Here is a 14,937-nt window from a genome sequence, read left to right as displayed (position 1 = left end):
TTTAAATAAAACAAACTTCACAACACACTGCAGGAGAAAACACACCAACCTCCTTGAGACGATAACGAAGTACAGATTTTTGGCCTGTCAGTGTATCGATGGTACACATGGTGTGCTTGCAGTTGAAAAATCTTTTTGTGGTCCTGCAACACCCATGCATCAAGAATATGTGGGGGCCAGCACAGAAGATCATCTGTGAGGTTGACCAGCGTTGTTTGAATGCCGACTTTGCTCAAAGGAGCGGGATGTTGCCTTTTGAGTGCCAACACATCCAATCATTATTGTATTGCCCACGCAAACCTTGACACTACCAGGTGAGGCCTTGGAAAGAATGGTGGAAAACAAGTGGTTTGGTAAGGAGCGCAAGGCCGGCCTCTTGCGTTGCCAAAAAAAAGGTGATGCTGAGGGTGTGCCTCTGTCTGTGCACCTGACTGTAGGTGGTCCACCATCTAAATTCATATATCCGTTTATGAAAAAAAGGTAACATACTACAGCAGGTTGGGAAGAGTTATTGTGGCATATGATGCAAAGCAAAACACCTGGCATTGTCCCTGCTCTAAAGCAAGACAATCCTGTATCAATAAAGCTGTTGCTAAATGGCATCGGTTTGTAACAAAGAGGGAGCTTCTTAGGAAGGTGTAGAGCACAGAGGAAGAGACACTTAATCTTACCGAGATCAGCACAGTCCAATACGACAGCGACTCTTAAGAGGACAGTTATCCACCAGATGACAGAGAAATTGCAAGGATGCTTAAATACCTCCTCAACAACAAAAAAGCTCCCGGAAAATATACCCCAGGCTCTCATAGAGCAGTCGAGAGAGGGAAGAAGAGACTACAGGTTCGTTCTCTCTCTCTCACTCTCTCTCTCTCGCTCTCTCTCTCTCTCACAAAAGAATGTGGGGAGAATAATAATGTTAACGGGACTTAGATGTGCTTTGCTACCGCAAGCACACTAATGATAAGATATCCTTGCTTGTTCCTCTTTTATTAAAATGTATTCATTACAGATTATTTCTGTCAAATAAATGACGATTGAAAATGCAACTCTCACAAAATATATTACTTTTATTTTGAAATGCTATAACATTGGAATACTCCTGTTTCTCATAATTTTCCAGACCCATACAGCTATCAGTAAAGTGATAGAAATTATAGAGACAAGGGAAAAGGTGTCCTTTCCAAACAAGGAAAGAGTTCTGCAGGCATACCTCCACTTTGAGGCCCTAACCGACCCTGAATGCACGAACAGTCGTATGTCATGTGGAAACAACCCAGCAGTTGTTGTTATGGACGTCCACAGATAACGCGTTTTCAATATGCCAGGTGAGTTATGCTATTATTTCAGCTTCATTGTTTGTATATCACCTCATCCGTCTCTGAATGGTGTAACATCATATTACCCATGCACTTGAATAACGCATAAATAATCAAATGTCGTGTACGGAGTGATTTTTTAGTGATTGAGCTATGAATAACAAACTATTGTTTTAACAGTGAGTGACATCCCAATTCTACCTGAAGGCTAAGATGGTAATGTTGACATGGACTATTTCCGGTTCACTGTGGCCACAGAAATGCTCAGTCTGGGATTAATTCCATGTTCGTCTTGTCACAAGACAAAACAGCTAAAGAACAGTTGGAGAGAGAGTAAAGTATATTAAAATGTGTTTAATGTTGTGATAACAATAGCTAATACTCATCACATTTGTTCACAAAGATGGATGGAAGAACCCTTTTGTTGTGCCACCAAGTTATAATCACTCGGCCCCCTGGGTTGGCCCACACACCCGGAGGTCAAATTCTGTGTTGAACGCAGAATTTGAAAAATTGCAAAGCCCCAAAATGGATGGAGATGATAACTTTAATGATGGTGAAAAAATGAATGAGGAGCGGCTCACAGATGAGCTTGTGAACTTGAAGGTGAATGAGTTGATGAAATATGCCAAATCCACTTCTTTATGCTAACAAAAAATATGTTTATGCTATATTAACAATATCAACTTCATTGCATGTTCACAACAGTAGTGGAGCAGAATAGTCAAAAAATCGTTCACTTTGGTATACAAGCATGACATTTAGCACAGATACTCTCTAAGGGCCACTATTTTGGAAAAAGCCGTTGGCCACTCAAAAATTCAATATGGCGGCCATTTTTCAAGATGGCCGCCATTGCTATTCAATACTTATTATATCAATTATTCAAACAATGATCCAAGCACAATATTTGATACAAATACTATCTAAAGGACATGTTAATGGAAAAAGATGCTTGTCCCAGTAAAATTCAAGGTGGCCGCCATTTTTAAGATGGCCACCGTTCCTGTCAAATATTAATTATTCAAATTGTTCAAATTGTGATTCAAGCATACAATTAGGCAGAAATACTCTTCTAGGAACACTCTTTTGGAAAACGGTATGTGCCACTCAAAATTTCAGGATGGCAACCATTTTCAAGATGGCCACCATTTCTGTCAAATAGTCATATGTCTGTTCATTGGAGTACACAAGCCTCTCCACCACGGCAAGGTGCAGTCCACAGAGAGGAAGGGCCACTGGAGGTGGCCAGTCAAAATTCAGGATGGAAACCATTTTTCAAGATGACTGCAATTCCTGTCCTATGTTCATTGCCACTTTTTCCAAATAGTGATACAGAAAATAGCAAAATAACGGGCACACTTTTAGAAAAGGGCAATCGCAAAAATTCAAGATTCATTTTTCAAGGTGGGTGTTGCTTCAATAGTGTTCTCTGTTGGGACTGAGTTAAAAGGAAGGATTTAAAAATGTATTTAAAAAGTTCTATTCACATTTTGACCAGCTCAAAGGCCTTCGGTTTAGACTGTCGAACCTGAGATTGAGAGGTTGTGCCCTGTCGAGTCATAATAAAGACTGTTAAAAATGGTAGCCAATGCCTCCCCTACTTATTTTTTTATTCATATTTGCAATTGCACAGTTCTGTGCAAGTGAACCCCAATCTAAAACATTTGCATCTTCCACGGCACTCTGATTTGCAGCCACACTTGGCTAGTTGTTCACAACTTTTTGCAACTGGTGCATTTGCTGTCCAAAATAACCCCCATTGTTCACCAATCTTTTTCCATCCCCAGTCAGCAGGACTCTCTGCTTCTGGCTGACACTGGGTTTCTTGACCCCATATGCAGGCTGCCTGATATGCAGCACGTTTAGTGTGTTGAAGCAGAGCTGCTCTTGTTGGAGGAATGGCCTCATATGGCCTCTGCTTTCGGGGACATGCCAAGTCTAGCCTCATCTACACTAACAGCTGTGCTTGATCGATCACACAGCAGGACTTTTTCCGGTAAGGTTACTGGATCCCACCCCAGAGAACGTGAAGCAGGCCTCGGAGGGAAAGGTCCATGTCAACTTGCCTTGGCTGAAATTTAAAAAAAAGCCAGCTGACAAAGATGGTCACCCTCTCACTGGATCCTCACAGCATTTTGCTTTGAACGATGTGTTCCACCAGGGGAACAGCAAAGACCAGTGTGAGGTTCTAAGAAAGCTGGAGCTTGTGCCTGAACTGAAAAAACAACTACTTTCAACCCCATCAACACACATTTTTCTACAAAGAAACATTCTCCACCATTACAACATGGCAAGGAACCAAAAAATCTAAAATCAGTACAGCAAGATTGTTCCTCCAGATGTTTCATTGCAGTTAGACAGCAATGGAAGGGTAGTCTTAGGTATGGGATTGAATAATTATGCACATTTGTCGTCTTCATCTACTTTAGACAATAAAGTTTGTTGCATGTTTTTCCTATAGCTCACTCCCCATCAGCTGCGATGTCAACTGGGTCATATGGGAACGAACAAGAGGAGTCTCGAGTGTGAGTCATGGCTCTATTTTTATCATTCAAATGAGAAATGTGACATTTCACACATAATTTTATTTTTCGGTTGTTGCTTTCTACACTAGTAAATTATGACAGTGAGCAGAGACCTCATGGAGACTTCCCTAGTCTCCACAAGTGTTCAGCGCACAGAGCATACTGGGGACAGAAACTCCAAGACAGCCAGGAACAACTGGTAAAGTTAACCATTGTGCCACTGTACAAATCTATGAATGTCACTCATATAATCATACATGTATAAAGACTTTGTTTTCTTCCACTAGCTGTCTTGGATGAGACCAAAAGTCATACTCAGCACCTTGCAATGGTGAATAACATCATCCTGACCCGCTTTTACTTTTGGACTCTGGGTTTGCAGCGGGACATGGAGGGAACGGTAGGCATAGAGAATGTGCTGTGCTGATATGGTTTATGTAATATTTTTCGAAATCTTTCAATAGTTTGTGTTCTACTAGATCCTGAACTCTTGTCTCAAAATGATTGAGAAGGTAGTGTAGCTCCTGTGAAATATTTAATTCAAAATTATTGGATAGTCTAGTAGTTCAATAGTCAATATATTTTGACAGTAAGAGATTTAGCAAACTTTCTTTGTTATAGAGAGTAGAGAACCTGTTTGCTGCAGACAGCTATGTCATTTCCTCTTGGTTCCCACCATCATTGAGGAACCCCATGGATCACCTTCCGGTAATTTGTTTAAAAGTTTTCTTCCTAGATTCCCTCTGGGGCAGCGGTTGGAGAGATGAGAGTAGAACCAGTCTATTCAGGTTTTTAGGGCACCTCACAAAATTCTATCTGGACAGTGGTAGTACTGTTTTAAACCACTTGTCATTTTGTTTGTTTTAATCAATGGTTCCGTTTTTATTTGATCTAAAATATTCCCTTCCATATTCCAACTATGTTGATTCCTTAAACAGATGGAAACAGAACTATTTATCTTTTTTGAGACGGGCAGTTATGTCTAAGCCCGTTATGAAAACCTTTTTACTTGAAGTTCTAGTTAAACCACATAGGCTTCAGGACTTAATTTACTCTAACATCCCTATCAAAACCTGCAAATCCAAATTTGGCTCTTTGACATCGCATTTGGTCGCCACATGGAGAACAGTGGAATCACACTCCAGCACTCACTTAAAATTCCATCCTCACCTTCCTTTATTCAATAATTTTTCCCTTTGCTTGGGTGGTCACCCGATTTTGTTCCCTCAATGGAGTGATAAGGGGATCAATACCCTTTCGGACATCACATCAGATAATACTCTTTCAAGACCTGAAATCTAATTTCAATCTACCGGGCACTTCTTTTTTCTTCTACCTACAACTCTGCAGTGCCTTATGGGCATACAGAGTTCCCTGGGGGGAAAACTTGGAACCTCATCCAATCCATTAAATATGTGGAAATCTTTCTACCCAAGGCTTGGTGTCCGCCCTTTACACGTTCCTTTCTAAACGCGCAGAAAAAAACTCTGCAGTTGGATAGTTGCTGGAGCCATGATCTCTCAATGGCATCTTCCACAATCAATTGGTCCATAGCATAGCTGTTTAATGTCATAGCTGTTTAATGTCAAATGTTGTCTTATTTGCGTTTATGCCTTATTGGTGCATGTTGTCTTATTTGTGTTGAGGTCAAATGTAGTATGTTGTCTTATTTGTGCATATGCCTTATTGTTTTCTATGTCTATCTGTTTGTTGTATAAATCTTAAAATAAAAAATTGATCACAAAAAAGAAATCAGCACATTAAGATAAATGTAGTTGTCACACAAGCTATTTTGGATTTTTGTAACATGGAATTATTTTAGGGGGGGAAATCTTTGGAGGGAGCTGAAAGTCCATATTGCCCAGCGAGAGGCCCAAAACCTGAAGGATCTGGAGAAGGTCTGCATGGAGGAGTGGGCCAAAATCCCTGCTGCAGTGTGTGCAAACCTGGTCAAGAACTACAGGAAACGTATGATCTCTGTAATTGCAAACAAAGGTTTCTGTACCAAATATTAAGTTCTGAATTTCTGATGTATCAAATACTTATGTCATGCAATAAAATGCATATTAATTACTTAAAAATCATACAATGTGATTTTCTGGATTTTTGTTTTAGATTCCGTCACTCACAGTTGAAGAGTACCTATGATAAAAATTACAGACTTCTACATGCTTTGTAAGTGGGAAAACCTGCAAAATCGCCAGTGTATCAAATACTTGTTCTCCCCACTGTATATGTCGGCGTAGGCCTAATCAATTGTGTTTTAATATCTTTAGCATTCATATTATTGCACTCTATTCTTTTCTTAGGCTAATCTGCGGTTGGCCTTGATGGGGAGATATTTTAACCCTTTTTAACCCCATTTTCCTGTGACATTCCTGCGTCATAGCCCGTTTCAGCACCATGTCAGTGGACAGGTACATTCCTACGAACGTCGTGAGTGCAGCGAATGGGCGTTCATGTTAAGAGGAGTTTCGGGAAACGCAAGATCCATCGTGAGAATGATTGTACGAGCGAAGATCCATCGTTATCGGGAAACTGGGCCCAGAGCTGGTATTTCTCTAAATAATGCATGATTATAAATTATTGCATTATCATACCAATCTGACCTTTAAAATTGGCTGACATTTCTAAATATATATATTCGTTTTTGAATTCATTAACATTTTATATATATTTTTTATTTAAATAAACCTTTTCTCATTTTGTTTTTTGTTTTAAAAAAATCTTCTTTTTTTTTTTAAAAGCACTTCCTTCCCAATAATTGCAGTCAGCAGCATTCTGATAGGCTGACAAAAGGGCTTCTTTGATTTACTCATTCACGTTCCAAAACAAATTGAACACACAGATTTGGAGGGTTTATTTCCTCTAAAAATGTAGTTTAGTCCTTGATTGTAAAACAATGAATTAATATTTATTTTTTAAATCTCTAGAATATCTGGGGCGGCCTAGGGCCCTGATGGTTCCACTCAGTTGGGGGGTATGCAGAACTTTTGTGGGACACGGAAAAAACTGGGTCCCAGCTTCAGCTTTTGCAGATTTCTGTCTGCGGAAACAGACACTTGACTAATTCAATAGCTGTTTGCGTTACATTACTTTGACCGATAATATGATCATATATTGGGTGAGGAGGAGGCCGTGGTACAGCCAGCTCATGACGATGAGCCTTTTGAACTATGGGTTCTCCCCCGTCTCTCCAGTATTGGTGGGACCCATTCCTCACTAGGGATGGGGGTGAGGAATCGATTACTCGAGTACTCCTCGTTACAAATGAACTTGGTTGGTGGACAGGCAAACTCGAGTTTGCATATACACACACAGACAATTTTTCTGAAGCAAATGTATACATTTTCTACCAGCTACCAGAGTACTACAAGTACTATGCGGCAACATATGCTCCTGAAACACAACGGTGAGTTCGGGAAAGCAGACCCGCAGCAACCAAGTGTGTCGTTATCTTCACCGCCGCAAGACGCAGCTGTAATCCCGGCCGTGTAGAGAAGATCACAACACTGAGTATTTTTTTTGTTCATTTGCTGCCGTTTTATTGGCAGCTTTAAATTATTTGCAATGGTTAGGCTACTTGTTTTTTTGTTTTTTTTAGAAACGTTACAGGCCTTTGTTCGACGTGATTTAAATTGTGAGACGCATATTTATTTTTGCAAGGAAAATGTGTTTTGAACGTTTGCCAAAATAAATAATGAATACTCTGATAACTCTTTACTGTTTTGATTGAGAATCAGCATTACATGTTTGGTTGGTAATATTGCCGTTCATCATTAGGCCAGTTCCTGCTGCAGATGCGTTGCATTCTAAAAATAGATTAGTTTTAAACGAGTACTCGATTGATCCTCGAGGAATTCATGCGATCACTCGAGTTTGGAATTTACTACTCGTGCCCATCCCTATTCCTCACCATTGTCATCACAAGTGAATCCTCCCTGCTGGTACTGACCCCTCCCCGTACTGAGTACCTAGCTGACAATCAGCAGTATGAGAGATTTGCCAAACAAAAAGTGGATACTTTAAGTGTCGACGATGTCTGTGGAATTTCTGCTAAGGTTAACATTTTTGTCGCACTGATGTTAATTGACTTTCAGAATCGTACAATACCACAAGCGCAAACTTTCTCTGGTGGAAAATGTATTATTTCTGAGCTGTCTTTGTTTCAACTTGTAAATTAGCCTTTGTGTGAGCTTTGTAAAATAACTGTGTCTTAGTCACAGTATAAGCAATCCCAGTCCTCTTAAATGTATAGGTGATGTGTATCATGTTGAATGCATGACTGCACACCGTATTCGCAGGCTGTCCAGATGTGATCTTCAAAAGACCAATCTCTTTATAGCGGCTGCAGAGCGCTCAGGCAAGCTACCGAAGCTACCGAGGCTACCGAAGCTGTCGAGGCTACCAAAGATGCAAGGCGACCGAAGCTACAAGGCCTACCGAGGCTACCGAAGCTACAAAAGGCTAGCAAGGCTACCGAAGCTACAAGGCCTACCGAGGCTACCGAAGCTGCACAAGCTACCAAAGCTATCGAGGCTACCAAAGATACGAGGCGACCGAAGCTACAAGGCCTACCGAGGCTACCGAAGCTACAAAAGGCTAGCAAGGCTACCGAAGCTATAAGGCTACCGAAGCTACCGAGGCAGTGTTTCAAGTGTTTTACTCTGCGTTTTACTCTCGCAAGATAATTGTCTCAGTGAGACAGAAGCCCTAGGCCCTGGCCGTGTGAGGGCCCCGCTCTGCCAGCTGCCTGTCCTCTCTTACCGGGTCCAAGCCCCAGAGGCGGCTCTGGGGAGGGGGGTACTGCAGCAGGCCCATGGCGGTCTCTCGGATCAACTGCAGGTTCAGCAGTCTGAACCGCTGAGGCTCCAGCGGGATCCGATCCGGAACCTTCTGCCAGAAGAACAGCCTGTCCCAAAGACCCTGTGCGGCACAAGGGAAGAAACAGCTTTTTACTAGCTCGATTTTTACAACGTGTAAAGACAATATATGTTGAGAAGACGTAGCGCTCTTCAAACTTTGTATTTCTGGAGTCAGAGGTTGTTTCACGGGTGTATAGAGTAGCGCCAACACCCATGCGGGTGTTGGCGGATGGGGGAGTCTGGGCGGTGGACTGCGACGGCATGATAGTTGTCTGACCCCTTGGAATGTACTGACGTACATTCCAATCAGATTCTTTTCATCGGCAGAGCACTGTCAATCACGCACAGCCCGGTGAACGGCATGTGATTGGGATGTACGTCAGCCGAGATCAACCAATAGGTTTAGAGCTAAATGGTCCCGCCCCCAGGAACGTTTTTTTTTTCTTCCGATTTGACTGTCAGGAGTTTCAAAACGAGTGCGCGACAGAACACTGCCAATATTCACGTGACTCAAAGCTTGCGCCTGTGTGGTCAAATCTCTGAAAAGTCAGTGCTGAAAAGTCAGTTCTGAAAAAATACGTTGCAATGGCGTAAACGTCCACCTTTACAAGTTGTTAAAACTAAATATTCAACCTTTCAAAACGTATTTCTCAATGTATGAACACCTGTTTGCAGAATCCCATTTTCAAGGTTTCAAAACCGGGAAACAATTAAATACACTGTTAGAACAGTGCAAGATTTGAAACTCTGCAAAGGCGCTGGTGAAATTGTTTGAATTTTTTTCAGGTTATAATCTCTTTTTTCAGTGTTGCAAAACCTTTTTTACAAGGTGTTGAGTTTCCAAACCCAGACTTACTAGCCTTTGAAACTTTTTTTTTCAGGTTTGAATTATGGCAGGAAACTGGCTCCATTAAAGTCTCTTGTTGCGTTCTTCTTCAGTGTTAGGCCCAAGTCTCCCTGAAAGTGAACTATTTTATATAATTTTCTGTAGTGGAACAAAGACTATAAGGGTATGTTCATGAGAAAGATATTTGCTATTACATCTAACATTTTTTTCACTGAGCTAGGTGCATAGGTGTTGCCTATAAAATCGCAGAGAGAGAGAGAGAGAGAGAGAGAGAGAGAGAGAGAGAGAGAGAGAGAGAGAGAGAGAGAGAGAGAGAGAGAGAGAATACGTTTTATGTGGGTGTCTGTCCAAATTCCCAGACGGTCCGACAATTTGCTGCTAGTCTTGGATTACCGCTAATCAAACAATAATTCCCATAATGCGCGCGGCTGACCGGGTACCTGTTACGTCCAAAGAGGCATATGCTTTGTAAAACTATCGGACCGAGGTGCGTTCACTTTCACATCTCAAGCGAACCGTATCAGGGTTCGTTTGGAAGCGAACCGAGACCAGCTGTTCAGGGAGGTCTCAGTCGGCATATTTGGTTCACATCGAAGTGAGGTGGTTGCATTCACACCAACGCAAACGTACCGAACCAAGGGACCAAACTCGTTTAGGGCGCACTAAATGCTGTTGGTGTGAAAGCACGAATAAACTACTGAAACAGAAGTATCGTCATGCAATCCATTGATTTCAACAATGTAACTCTATTCTAAATACCAACTATTTAAATTGTAACTAACGGAATACAGTTAGCTATAATTTGTATTCTCAATACGTAACATGAATTCCGTTACTCCCCAACACTGTTTATAGTTACATCTAGAAACTTAATAATGATGCGTGTCAGGACTGCATACTGGTATCCAAAGCCTGTGAAGCCGTCCCCTGTTCACAACCAGCCTGAAGCTGTCAGTTAGCTATTAGTAAGCCTGGGGCATGGGGTGACAATTGGATGGTTGTAAATGTGGATCGTATTTTTGGAGTGCGTGTGGCGGGTGGCAGGTTCAAGCAGCCGCACCTTGCCCCATGAGGCGCACTGATTGGACTATGTGGGTTGGGTGAGGCTGCATGCCTGCTAGCGTTAACCCAGGAATCACAACATTCACTCTCTGGGTGCATCCGAATACTAATAAGTATATACTATTTCTGTGCCGTGTGCACTACTTGACCGTTAATGTAGTACGTTCTACAGCTATGAGTAGAACGCTTCCGAACACCACCCGATGTTTGGAGATGACGTGTTTCCCCTCGGTGCGCTGCACATCATATGCCGGCAAAATTAAAGTCACCTGCGATAATTTACAGATTTTCTAATTCTTTTTTCACCGCGGCGTTCTTCTTCTTCGCTTACCAGACTCCGGCTGAATTGTGGGATAGCGTAGCGACCTACCGTTGTATACTGTGGCGGTAGTACGCATTCTGAAACTTTTTGGCTACTACCCAATGCGTACTGAGCTTTCGGACGCGCTATATTTGTGACGTACTACAAAATGCCTACTATATAGCAGTCAAGTCAAGTATGAGTAACCGGATGCAGCCAGTATCTCCTGCATGGCAGCATGGATCTCCATCATCATGTCTAATTGTTTGCAAAACTTACAACCAACTGGTTTCCAAAGCCACCAGCCTGGGTCCTGGTCTGGGGAGCCCAGCAAAAGCCACTGGCAGCCCCCTAGGTGGTTTGTTGCATAGAGCTCGCTTAGGGCTGCACGATATGGGCAAAATATGATATCCCGATATTTTTTGGCTGAATGGCGATGTACGATATATATCTCGATATTTTCTATAGAGTGGGTTAGATGTTTTCTTTGTAAGTCAAAAGCCACATGTGAGATGTTGCAAGCACCTTTATTAAAACATAGGTCAGTATGACTGCAACATGTGATTTTGTATCGTTATTTTCAACAGAATTTAATGAACATGTTAAAAAAAAAAGGGACGTTTTTCAGCTTCACTAAATAATCACCTATGCAAAACAATATAAAGCTGTAGGTTACACACATTAGCTACCATTAAGAGCATTGGCTTCGTCGCATTGTCCTGCGTACTATGGTGAGGATTTCAGTGCGCCGTAACTTTAATCCCCCGCCCCCTCCCTTCTCCGTTCCATTTGGGAACATGTTTGGTTTCATTTCGCTTGTTTAGTATATTACAATTAATTAATTAAGAGCGTCACCAGAGGGCGCCCCCAGCACATTTGCCGAGCGCCGGCCCTGGTTTCGGGGGCAGAAGAAACTGTCGCGGCCGGTGATGCAGCAGCACAGCCACAGAGTTTTACGCATTCCTCATCACTTTGTGCCGCTGCTGTAAATGGTGGAAAAGATTTGTCGTGCTTCCACTTTTAGTCGCAACGATTTTGCTACACTCTCTAGAGATGACCTGCAGCTGCTGCTCATCTGTTGTTTTTAAACCCAAACTATTTCCACATTATGGAGCCGTTGTTTCTCCTCTTTGAAACAATTTCGTCTCCCGCCGCAGTTTCGTTTTCTTTACGGTATCATCCATGCTTGTTGTGTTGTGAGGGGGCGGCGGGGGCGGGAATGAGGCGTCTTTGCACACGGCACGTTCGGAAAGACAGAGTGAGAGGGGGAGGGGTCGCGCTCACAGTCTCCAAGGCAAGCGCTGTAGACGCTTGAGGGGGAAACGGACCATTTCAACGCATATCGATATAAACGATATTGTCAAATCTTATATCCCCTTGGAAATTATATCGATATATCGTACATAGCCGATATATCCTGCAGCCCTAAGCTCGCTACAGTCATATCAAATGCTATGTTGACATTGAAATAAGAGAATCAGCACTCCCTTTTGTTTAGAAAGTGATTGAACGATGATTCAAATGTAATGGTAATAATAAATCCATCCATCCATCATGTTTAAAAGGTGGACGGATGTGCACACACGCGTACATACCACGGTGTGTTTGTTGATCATGGCCGACAGCCAGCTGAGGTCCACCGCCTTGTAAACCACGGCCACAAACAGAGGCTGGGGGTCATGGTCCACCCACTGGCGTGGCGTGCCCTCTGGGTAGCTCACCCTGATGCTGGTTCGATTCCCCACGTCGCCGCTGAACTCGCCCAAAGGCCCACTGTTTAATCTGTTATGGTGACAGAGAAAGAAATGGGTCACTTCATTAATTTTGTTATGTCTGGGTTAATTTGAGACCAATCAGCGCGTCTTATGCTGGGTTTGGTTGAATATATCTTGGCTGTTAGTCAAAGCTGAGTGAACAAAAGACTTTTCAAAGTGTTGGCGGAGGAATAAGGGAAGGAGGGGACGTTTATTTGGGTTGTGCATTTTCAAAATCTGGCTGATGCAATAAAGTCATATGCTATTGGTAATAATGATGTTTTGGTCATCGTCTAGTGTTTGACTACCTGAGTCCAACTGATTCGGCTCGGCCATCACCAAACACTATCAGGGAGAATGTGTTTTTAGATTTAGATTTAGATTTGTTCATTGTCCTTTTTCAACAGAGTTAACAACAAAATTAAGTTTAGAGCATCACCACCACCACTGGCATACAAGTACCTGATAGCATACATTACCCAGTATAAAGATAGATCTCCTATACGCTAGCATACATTACCCAGTATAAAGATAGATCTCCTATACGCTATGGTATATAAATATATTCATAATAAATAATAACAATAACCCAAAAGTGCAATAGTGCTAGTGCAGTTGAAATGTCAACAGTCCAGTTTGGCTACAATGTGTGAGAGGAAAGAGAACTTGCATTGCAGCAATGCAAGTCCAGTCCATAGTTATTGAGTGGGAGTTGTAGTGGGAGAATGAGACCGAGGGGTGGGGGGTGGGGTGGGGTGTGCGGGGGGGCAGGTTGTTCGTTCAGCAACCCTAGGCCCAAGTCTCCCTGAAAGTGAACTATTTTGTATAATTTGCTGTAGTGGAACAAAGACTATAAGGGTATGTTCATGAGAAAGATATTAGCTATTAAATTAAGTGCATAGGTGTTGCCTATAAAATCGCAATGTAACTGTATTCTAAATACCAACTATTTAAATTGTAACTGTAACGGAATACAGTTAGCTATAATTTGTATTCTGAATACGTAACGCCTGTACATAATAATAATAATAATAAATTAAATTTATATAGCGCTTAATATGGTACTCTAAGACGCTTATACATAATACATGTATTCCGTTACTCCCCAACACTGGTTCTGTTCTTCCAACACAAATAGTTGAATATAGTTAATACACGTTTTGTTACAGTGGCTTTAGCTAGTCTCACAGAGACAGCCTTTTAAAGGTGATGTACTGAAAATGAACCCACTAGGTTTCAACCAATAGAAGCACTGAAACGGCATTAATGGCTTAAACGCGCGTTTTTCAGGTTCTACCCATTAGAAGTTGAGTGACCTTGTTCTTCGAGATTGAAGTCAGCTGTTCTGAAAGTGAAAGTTCAGTCGGAATCTGCTCTTTGAAACAGGTCTCTCACATTCTTTAGCCTTAGCCACGGCAGCTTCAAGGGATAAGGTCAAATCAACACACAGTTCAATTGTTCTTTCGTAATCCACATTCCAGCCACATTCTTCAGAGACTGACACACCGATTGGGAGAGAGGGCCGCTGCCCCAGAACCACGAACACAACAACGTCATCATCATCAGTAGAGACAGACAAAAACCAAAGCATGCCGACCTGATTACGGTATCGAAGCGGTCGATAAGCGGGCCCAGCTCCATGTTTCTCAGAATGCCTCCATTTCCCATGACCACACAGCGGCGGCACGCCCCGGGGCCCTGTTGCGGCCGGGGCGGCTCGGTGCGGGGCAGCTGCAGAGGACAGAGGACAACAGGCTGTCTGTGCGGGGAGGATAGAGGGAGCACTGTGTGTTGGGGATCAGCGCTCGTCCGACTGCATTGAGACGGTTTCATGAACCCTTGAGACCCCCCCCTAGGGAGGACCAAAGAATGACCCATGACTGCAGCTGTGGCTTTGTGGTTTTGGAGTTCTTTATGGAAATTACTTAAGTCACTTCTGCATTCTAACTTTGGATATCTTTTGCCCCATTCCCCCTGACAGTAGCAGCTCAACTTGCCTCGAACCGCCTTTTTGTTGCGTTTCGATCGCCAAAATGAGGTACCTGGTACTTTTTCAGTCTCACCTCCATCGAGGTTCAAAGCGAGCTGATCATTTTGTGTGACGTGAAAAGGTGCTGGCCACTGATTAGCCATTGAGTGACGAAACTGGACAAGCGCGACTTCCGAGCGGCTTTACAGTTGATAGCAGTATTTTATATCATATCATCACAAGATGAGCAACTTGTCACAGCAAGCGAGGCAACCCACGACTTAAGAGGTCACAT

At 42.5% G+C, this 14,937-nt stretch overlaps 1 protein-coding gene across 2 annotated transcripts in view; it reads right to left on the bottom strand.

Moving 5' to 3' along the window:
- Positions 1-18: 18 nt before the first annotated feature.
- The window catches only part of st3gal5 (ST3 beta-galactoside alpha-2,3-sialyltransferase 5), a 29,763-nt gene continuing 14,844 nt past the window's right edge, over positions 19-14,937 (bottom strand). The window contains exons 4-7 of one of the 2 annotated variants that reach the window (XM_056600609.1): positions 14,271-14,404; positions 12,515-12,701; positions 8,612-8,770; positions 19-3,390 (exon numbers count right to left, since the gene is read on the bottom strand). In XM_056600609.1, the coding sequence (XP_056456584.1) occupies positions 3,322-3,390; positions 8,612-8,770; positions 12,515-12,701; positions 14,271-14,404 (549 nt within the window). In that variant the 3' untranslated portion in view covers positions 19-3,321. The remainder of the gene's footprint in view (positions 3,391-8,611; positions 8,771-12,514; positions 12,702-14,270; positions 14,405-14,937) is intronic. The other variant, XM_056600608.1, reaches the window with a different exon arrangement.

Source organism: Gadus chalcogrammus, chromosome 10, assembly GCF_026213295.1.
Source record: "Gadus chalcogrammus isolate NIFS_2021 chromosome 10, NIFS_Gcha_1.0, whole genome shotgun sequence".
Classification (NCBI taxonomy): Eukaryota; Metazoa; Chordata; class Actinopteri; order Gadiformes; family Gadidae; genus Gadus; species Gadus chalcogrammus.
Note: the sequence above shows the minus strand (reverse complement) of the source record. Positions and strands in the feature narration are given on the sequence as shown.